The 9,988-nt window shown below is 32.6% G+C and overlaps 1 protein-coding gene across 1 annotated transcript; it reads right to left on the reverse strand.

Moving 5' to 3' along the window:
- On the reverse strand, positions 1-5,371 carry LOC105361320 (RNA exonuclease 1 homolog). Its single transcript, XM_011498450.1, has 10 exons — positions 5,128-5,371; positions 3,864-4,711; positions 2,781-3,767; positions 2,272-2,671; positions 2,058-2,203; positions 1,528-1,989; positions 1,101-1,398; positions 835-997; positions 412-671; positions 1-288 (listed from the first exon to the last, which is right to left on the reverse strand). The coding sequence occupies exons 1-10, from the start codon at positions 5,225-5,227 to the stop codon at positions 203-205; spliced, it is 3,750 nt and encodes a 1,249-aa protein (XP_011496752.1). The 5' UTR covers positions 5,228-5,371; the 3' UTR covers positions 1-202.
- Between the last annotated feature and the right edge of the window lie 4,617 nt (positions 5,372-9,988).

A 9,988-nucleotide genomic window follows, 5' to 3' on the forward strand; every position in this document is an offset into this window, starting at 1 on the left:
TCAGATCTCACATTAATCTTGATTCAAATGTTATCAATTTATAAGAAATGAATATTATTAGAGTATTTCAAACAAACATTATTATCAGAAAATTGTCCGCGTGTATATTACAATATTTTACAAGTATTTATAATACAGTTATCAGTACAGCAGTATCTAATACTGATTTCGTAGATATTTATCTCAAAATAGCAGATTAACTTTACTGAAGTTTTGCTTCTTCTTTGACTTTCCAAAGAATAAGTTCCATGCAAGCAGTTGCGTCTTCTTTACTGTCATGTCCACCAACTAAAAATATTGCAACACAATGATAAATTATAAAAAACGAAAAATAGAAAACTCAATGGATAAAACGGATTTAATATGTGTAGCGAGAGATAAAACTTTAATGCCTATCTAACTGAAACTTACCATCATTCTGTATAATTTTGCGAAGATATTCGGAGCACAAATTTTTCAATGCCCTCTTATAAGGAGGACCATTTTTATGAGGAAACATAACACTTGTATCAACCACCGTATTATGTAAGAGCTTTAATGCTTTAAAATCACTTTCAAGACTGTGACCCACGAGTATAGTTTTCGATGAAAACATGGAAAGAAGCGTTGCTTGAACGTCTAATAACGTTGTCGTAACATTCGCCATATCTTTCTCAGATATACCAGAAAATCTAATAAATATAAGCAATTAAAATCTTGATTATGAAATATTAATCAAAAGAGCAAAATGATGTAAGTACATGAAATGTAAACATCAGTATTTATATTTATATTAATATATATATAAATTAGTAAATGAATCGATAATTTATGCAATTGACTAGTGATTATTACCTAGTATTAAAATCAATAATTGGATGTGTAGGCTTAACTAAAGTCTCATAAACAACGTGATTATCTTCATTTATTACCGTGACACGTGTCAATTCAAGACCTTGTGTCGTATAGCACATTTCACAATCGAGAGCAAATATACCTTGTTCTTCTGCAATTATATCTGTAACAATATTAATTTCAATTTAAATGGCAAATTTAATGATGGTACATCTATCGCCTACTATATGATATTATATAGTTTTAATGGATTCATGTAATATTACGTTTATCAAATGTTGCAACATATCCTCTAAGATTTTCAACATCAACAAAGTCCCAAACGTGTGTCGTTGCATCGCAACAGCCATCCGATGAGCCGTCTTGCTTGCAACACATATATTTACTTTCCCCTCTGAATGTGAATTTTCTTGCATAATGATAAATACAATTCTCTTTTCTAATGGGAAATCCATTTCTATCGACGATATATCCTTTGTTACAACGGCAACAAAAACGTTCATTAGGCACTTTGGAAAGATTCGATTGGCCCCTAGCATTTGAGGAATATAACTTTGCTCGACCCTGGCAATATTTAATGTCGATTAATTAATATTAGTTGACTTGACAGACTATGCCATTAATATTATTGAATTGGGGGAAATTTAGGAGTTATTGGTCGGTGAAGAGCGTACGATAAGTGGTTGTACATACTTTTGGACCATCCGGATGTGGTCTAGGAAAACTGTTGTCCTTCAGTTCTTGCTCCGTCATTATCCATTTAGTCAACATATTGTATAGTGACACGCCTTTGAATTCAGTTACTATTTTTCTTGGCTTGATAACGCTCCACGAACCTTTTACTTTACCTGCTAGTACGGCTTCGTGTGAAATCGTTCCGCTATGAGGTGCCGACGATTCTTTAGACTTTTGATCGACTTCCTTTCGAAGCCTATGCACAGTCAGCATACAAGAATTTTTATATACATTAACGGCTTTACATCTCTCGTAACAAGCGAATTCCTCCCGAACGGCTCGCTGAGCCGCGTCGTCCGAATTCGTGTAAATTTGCACGCAAATATTCTGCATTGCGTTAACGTAAAATTGACGCACGTTGAGTGGAAATTTTTGCGTTCCAGAAATTTGTAATGGCTCGGGACGTATTAATTGCGGCACCTAATCGCATAAATTACGTTAAGACGCAGCGCATTACAATACATAAGTGAACTAAAGTTTTTAATTACCACTTGAGGAATATGAGCAACGCGCGCACTTCCTTTTTTATTTTGAGCAACGGTCTTTGTTTCGACTTTAGCCGCCTGTTCTAAGACTTTTTTCTTCTCCAATGCCAGAGACATGGCATACGGAACTTGAGCTATTCTAATTCGACCTATAAATAATATTATTATATTATGATTAACGTTCTTTTCTTCATTACATAAGCATCAATTATATTACCATTGCCATTAATTTGATGGTCATTGGGAGCTAGAGAATTATTTTCCAATGGCTTTCTTTGTACGGTTGTTTCAAAAGCTTTTCTAGCTGATGCTTTCTCTGCTGCTGCTGCTGCTGCTGCTGCTGCTGCCGCCGCCTTTTCCGCTGCTGCCTTTTCCGCGGCCTTTTCCGCGGCCTTTTCAGCCGCCACTTCTTTCATCATTCTCCATCTTTCGTACATTCGTTGTTGCGGATTTGGCAAGCGTTTTGGAGGTTGAGTCGGTCCAACGTGCTTAGACATATTTGAGATTGCAGATGGATGGGCGACCCTTTTCTTGAAAATCTCTTCAGGTTCTTCGATTTCAGGTCTCGAAGGAGCTTTGTTCGATACACTTTTTGGATGATCGGATATTTCATATTCCTAGGATTGACAATATTTGAATTTATTTTCTAATACAATTTATACAAGTGACATTAAGAGCATTTAAATAACAAGCTTTTATAGAATTTTTAGCTAAGACTTTATATACCTGAAATATCTTTCGACACTCCTCTTCGACGTCGTGATCCGAATCAGAAGTCTCAAGAAGTTGTTCATCATAAAATGGTGAGAACTCTTCATATTCGGGACTATAACATTTATTTTCACGATCTGATTTCTCATCATTTTTATCACTCACACTGTCTTCTCTTTCTGCTGCAGATTTATTATTAGATCTCTTGGATTTGTGACTAGAATGCTTGTTTGAACTTTTGTGCGATTGTTTACTCGATTTGCTTTTTGAATCTGAAGAACTTGATTTACTCTTATGCTTACTTTTCTCATCAGACTTATGCTTACTTTTTTCTTTACATTCTTTCTTGCTATTCTTTAAATCCTTAGAGTTAGATCTTTTTCTTTTATTAGATTTAGAATCTTTTCTACTGTGATGTAAGCTATCCTTACTGTTTCTATTATCTTTAACTGTGCTCTTCTCTTTACTTCTGCTAACCCTTGAAGACGATACAGAATGCTCGCTACTCTTTGAACCATGCTTTAGCTTATCTTTACTTTTATCCTTATCCTTTTCCCTATCTCTTTTTTCCTCCACTCTCTCTTTATTCTTATTGTGCTTTAAATCATCTTGTTTGCTTTTACCGTGCCTCGAATCTTCTTCATTATTTTTACTATGCTTTAAATTCTCTTCTTTACTCTTACTGTGTTTCGAATCATCATCCTTATTTTTACTATGCTTTGAATTATTTTTGTGCTTACTGTGTTTTGAATCTTCCTTACTCGATTTTTCCGATGATCTATTCTTAACTTTTGACACATCTTCCTTACTATGTCTCAACGATTCTTCGTGCTTATTCGATTTTTCTTTATTTAATCGATTAGAATTCTTATTATAACTTCTATTATTACTTTCATCGCTTTTCTTTAATTCTTTATTCTCCTTCTCATCTTGTGAGATTTTATTTTCAATATTGTCTGATTTTTTTTCTTCTTTGGTTATATCTGCACTAGCTGTGGTATCCTCACCGTCATCGTCGTCGTCCTCGTCGTCATAGTTTTCGTCAGCCCCGTCGTCATCATCGTCCTCCTCGTCGTCTTCGTCATCATTATCGTCATCATCGTCTGAAAATTTTGGAATGATATCCAACAAATCTTGGGATTCTTCGTCAACTGGAATACTGGCATTGGATTTAGAACCACACAGAAATTCATCGAGTACATCGTAAGAATCCTCTTCCAAATGTTGCTTAGTTTTTAATGGAACTTTAGGTTTCCGTGGGACATACTCTTCTCGACGTTTTTTGGGTTTTGGATAGTAAATTTCCTTTTTCTTTTTCTTTTCAGGAATGTAAGAGTCATTACTGCTACTATTAACATCATACAAATTCAACGAAGTTTCTGACTTTATTGTTGGAACATAATTATGCACAGAATTTGTTTCTACCGCGAGTGCTTGATTAATGACAGTTGGCGTATAACTAACTTTTGATTCCTTAATACAAGTAATATTACGAATAACATCCATCCAAGGTCGTTCAACGTCGGGAGACTTTCTTTTGACTGCCTTACTCTCTCTCGTTGGTTCGTACGCGGTAATAGGTATATGCCTCTTTTTTAATTCCGCAATTGGCGTTGGATTATAAACACATGGTAACGACGTGGATGGTATAACGGGTATGCCCATGTGTGTACTCAACGCGGGATCTTCCGAATTAGATTCTTGATTGGGTGCTACAGAAAGTACGGATGGAACCAATTTAGGCTTTAATCCCTCCACAACTTGACTTATGATATTATCTGTATCCTTAACATTTTGATCGGCCAACACCTTCTTGACCGCCTCGGAGACAAGCTGTTGAATCACATCAGAATTTGCAGTCGCTATGGCGGGTGAGTCGGCATTTTGTGTTTTCGAAGCTGTCTGAGTAGATTCCAATGCGACCACCGTAGATGTGCTAGCTCCATCTTGGATGAAAATTTACTTTATTTAGACTGTCGGTTTGTCAAAATTAATTGAACAAAATACGATTAAGGCGCTTAATTTAAAAGTTAAAAACATTCCCATAAATAATTACAATTACAATTACAATTGTAAAAATCCAAAAATTAATACTTGATAGTAATATATGAGTCACTTGACCTGCAAGCGCACCCTTTACGATTGTTTACTTTAAATTCATGCACTTACATATTACTTATACATTACTGACACATTCTCTCTACAGCACGACAAACCTGTGCAAATTTACGAATAACTGCAGTGAAATATCATAAATGGCGTTAAAATAATACTTTATTGCTTTAAAGGAGTGTTTTTAACTTGTGGCATTTAGCGAAGTAATGTTTTCGCATATCAGTTCAGGATCATATAGTTAGGTTACCTCGACGTGAATGCCTGAAGTGACAGTAGGGTCTCTCACAATATCCGTTCTCGTAAAACGGACAGTTGATAGCTTTGAAGTAACCGGTCGAAGGAAGCATAACTATAAATCATCGCATTCGCCACTTCAAACAAGTCATCTCCGAGGAATGATGCGAAAGTCCTTTATCTTCTACTGTGCAGGCGCAGCATTCGCGTCAATAATTGCGATCCATTATCCCATTTAAATACATAATTGCCAATATTTTGTACCCTTTACCTCTTTAAATGAGACATCCAGTAGATTAGAGATGATTCAGTTTCAAAAGAAATTGAATAAATATTACGCCCTCGAAGATTGTTTGAGGTTACAGACAACCTCGACGACGGCTTTTTCAGCTTACCATCATCACATAAACAATGACACTTCAAGACATTCCACATTACATTGGAAACTGCAGTTTATAATGGACGCGGCAGGTGGCTAAGTAATTTGCGTAAAAGCGCGAAATTCAAACGGGACACATCATTCTCACTATTTCTTAATGTACGTATGAGGGTTGTTTTATTTGTTTAATTATGTAAGAACGACGCGATGGATCAGCGTTTATTATCATTGCCAGCGATTATTAGTGCCTGATAATAATTAACGCATTAATTAATAACAATACCATCTATCTATATTTTACCTATCTCGTTAATCTCTGACAGATTACTTGGATGCGTTTTTAAATTATTGCTGTATACTTTGTTTAAGAGAAGCCAATTCGTCATTTTAACAATTGCATAATTTATGTTAGAAGACTTGATGGTATCGAACGAAGCTGCGGTTGAAGCTGCATGAAACATATTATTAATACTTTGAACACAAGAAATTGAGTTTTTAAGCAACAATTGAAAAGCTCAAATGTACATCTCGTTGATTCGATAATTATATACGACCAACAAAGGACTATTATAATTAAGGGATTGAAAAAAAAATGTGTATAAACATGTGAATTTCACATTAATTAAAGCATGGACAATTGAAGCAACAACTTGAAAAAGTGCTTATTGTAGTAAGATTATTATTTATAAATATGAGCTATAAATATCAGTAAAAATAAACAATCAGAATAAACAATACTTTTATTATTTATAATAATGTTACGCGGCTGTTCGTATTTATTAATGAAAAATTGCTATAGCTATCTTAAAAATCAATCCATTAACTGAAATATAATGACGTTAGCTTTACATCGTACAATAATAAAAATATCCCATACGTAATTGGCGAATTATTTGAATTAGCAATTATTTTTCATATTTTTCGTACCTATTAATTGAGCATTGAAGTAAGCCATTCGCTCATTTAAATAATCTAAGTGACAATTTTTCGTAGAAATAATTATTCACAATTAAATTTTATAAAATTGCCAATGACAAGATTTATCAAATGCCATGGAATCTATACGTATTGTCTTAATGCCATTGGAGATAATTATCACTAATTATAATTGTAAAATGAAAACATAAGTCCAAGCATATTAAATATGTCGATAATAAGAAGAAAGGAGAAGGCGGCGCTTACGCTCTCCCCGGTTCTATCTTCGTTTCTATCCCAGTCTTAATCTTGGGAAGGAAAGAAGGTCGTGGGAGTTAATCGGACTGGAATTTCTGGCAAATAATGCTCGAGGCTCGAGTCACAATGAATGGCACTTGCTCGCAATTCTTCAGCCGCTAAAATCGTATCACCGTCCGCTCGCCTCCCAACAGTTAGTCAAACCGAACTTTCTAATACACTGTTAATAAGAATCTTTGCTCGTTCCTCGGATTAACGAGGCAAAGACGAAGACGAGTTTCGCGGGATAGAGCCACATCCGTGCTTTCTCTCGCGGGTCGACAGCAATAACGTCCCATTCTTCTGCCCGCGCACTTGTAACGACATTCATTAGCTTTTCGAAATTATCGCTGATTCCTTACTCCATTACAAGCGATGTCTCGGCAGTCACATTAATCCAGCCGTTTAGCCGTAAAATCTTACATTTCCAGCAATCTTTTATGCGCAACGAAATAGAAAAATAAAAAAAAGTTTCATTCCTAACGCCAAAATAGCAATGGAAATGAATAAAAAAGTATTGCACTGAATAATAAATATCTTGAGAAACCGAGCTTTATTTAGCCAAGTTAAAATCGCCAAAAGAACCGACTGTAAGTTAGAAAAAATAATCAACGCATTGCTTTCTTAGCATATATATATATATATATATATATATATATATATATATATATAGAGAGAGAGAGAGAGAGAGAGAGAGAGAGAGAGAGAAGAGTTATTCGCAAGTAAGATCCATTTATACGAGTACGTGCAATAGACGCTTCTCAGAAGAAAACTAAAAATAATTTTAAATCGTATATAAGATATTCTTAAAAAAAATTTTATATTTAAGATACTGACGATAGAAATGGAGAAACGAAAACGCAATCTTTAATTATACCAACATTCTATGCACACACTCGATCATTTATGATTGTAAATTCTTAATTCTTAATGTATCGTTGAAACAATATTGACATTAATTTTACAACTACTGTTCGAATTGATTTGATTTTGATCTTACAAAAAAATGCTTATCTTATAAAATTATAGCAGTCGTAGTAAAGGAAATTCTAACTCTATTTATACAAACAATACAATGCTTATTACAATGAAACAGAAATAATAACAATGATAATAATAACGCGTAATTGAATATGGTCGTGAGCATTGTCTAGCGGAGGCTGGACAGGTGATGGGAGCAGCGGTATGTTCGACCGATGAAGAAGTCGTAGAGAAGCTGAGCCACGGGTGGTTACACCCAGCATGCTGGATTACAGAGTTTTTTTACGATATACCGATAGAAGGATGAGTGGTTAAAGATGTAGAATCGTTGTATCTTTCATCTCATTAAATTAGAAGTAAACTAAATAAAAAGGAGCATCGATATTCATCAATTTTTCGATGTCGATGATAATTTTCAAAAGTCGCTTTTATCATCAAATCATTTTTTTTATATTCCTTGCTTACACGAAATTTATTATTTATTAATCGTAGTAAAATATTGTAAGGTGCTTTTGTATACCTTGGCGTTGCATTGATTCCAACTCAAATATCGTTTATAAGCCGTTAAAAGCTAATATTATTGATCATCGAGTCTTACACACCCCATGTACTTACCAATCGTGTAAACACGCCCATCGGTCACCACATATGTATAAGTATTGAACGATCATATTATTATTCTAGACATTGCCTACTTCAAGATTATCAATTAACAATGTAATTATAAGAGTTATTTGCTTACCTGTAGGTAACTTGCTTTTGACTCGTCTTTTGACACATTACAGCCAAAGGGTATGGCTTAATTGACAGCAAAGTTATCGTAATTAGATATTGCAGCCAGATACTCGTACAAGAATATTGCATAATTTGAGAAATTGTCTATTTAACTAAGGAAAATGAACTATTATACTCAAAAAAATTACTTATCGAATGAATACTTCAAAATTGAATATGAATTTCATGAATCTCCTTAATAATTTTTAATAAAGAAAGAAAGATGGTAATTTGTCAAATGAGAAAAAAATAAGAATTAAATTTTCCGTTTTAATATAACGACTGAAATTATAGTTTGTTATAAGATCGATAAAAATTTATGTTAGTACTTTTATAATATTCTTGAAATTATTCGCGCAATTTAAAAATCTCTTCTCACTTACAAATTCAAGATTATAACGGTTATAACATAATAAATGGCTATCAGCTCAAATTGTAGAAGTGCTGAAATTATCGACTGATTAGAAAGAAAAACAAAATATTCATTTGCTAGGATAATAATTGTGCATCCCGTTGACCCAGTGACGACTACATGACTGTGATAAAACAAAAAAAAAAAAAAAAAAAAAAAAAAAAAAAAAAAAAAATTTTTGAGAAATATTTTAAATATACCATAATAATATAAACTTTAAACCGTTTTTTCACTTTTACGTTAAACAAAAATTTATATTCCATGGGAATGATAAAGTGTAGTTGCATAATTACAAATCACTTAAATCGAAACGTCCGATGTGCTTTGAAAATTAACGTATAAATTATGATAATAAATCGAAATAGTAGGATGGGGGGTTCGTTTAAAATTTATTGATTTAAATTATTTTATATTCACATTTTTGCGAATAGTTGATTTACGAATCTAAAATCGAGTTAAATGCAAACCTACATTATTACGCGTTTTCAAGAGTTTAAATTAAAAGTTAATTTATTGAAAGTACATTTCCAAATTGGCAGACTAGTTGTACAAATAAAGGATGAATTACAAAAATCAAGGATTATTTATTTCATCTTATCGAATTTATCATAAATGTTGCGCAAAGAAATTTTACTTTAACAATTTTACTTATAATTTATAAGAAAATTTATTTTTTAAGATTATTACAAAGACTGCAATTTCAAATAGAATAAATACAATGACTATGCTAATATTATGTGCTAAATATTTAAAAAAAAAAAATAATATTTAACAAAATATAACAATTCTCTTTCTCACAATTCTTTAAATTTAAATACAGCTTTTTCGCGGCTTACAACAAAAATTAATAATACTAGCATATATTTGGTCTTTTTGATTGCATAATGAAATTTACACAATAAATATATTGAATAAATTAATTTTACGAAATAAATATGATTTAAATAAAACAGTTTTATATGAAAGTAATTTTTCATACAATAAATTATTGAAAAATAATAACGTGTACAATGTAATTTTAATAAAATGTATTAAATGTAATTATAAAATAATTATTCGAAATGTAAAGAAATGAAAGCAAAATTTTTAGCGTTAAAAAATTTTTAAACATTTGTA

Source organism: Ceratosolen solmsi, unplaced genomic scaffold (genome assembly GCF_000503995.2).
Source record: "Ceratosolen solmsi marchali unplaced genomic scaffold, CerSol_1.0 scaffold30, whole genome shotgun sequence".
NCBI classification, from domain to species: Eukaryota; Metazoa; Arthropoda; class Insecta; order Hymenoptera; family Agaonidae; genus Ceratosolen; species Ceratosolen solmsi.

Excerpts from the sequence above, each read along its gene's own strand:
- LOC105361320 (XM_011498450.1), bottom strand. The coding sequence starts at position 5,227 with ATGCTTCCTTCGACCGGTTACTTCAAAGCTATCAACTGTCCGTTTTAC. Across the intron at positions 2,204-2,271 it reads CCATCAAATTAATGGCAATG|GTCGAATTAGAATAGCTCAA; the intron begins GTAATATAATTG and ends TATTATTTATAG. Across the intron at positions 1,399-1,527 it reads CACATCCGGATGGTCCAAAA|GGTCGAGCAAAGTTATATTC; the intron begins GTATGTACAACC and ends AAATATTGCCAG.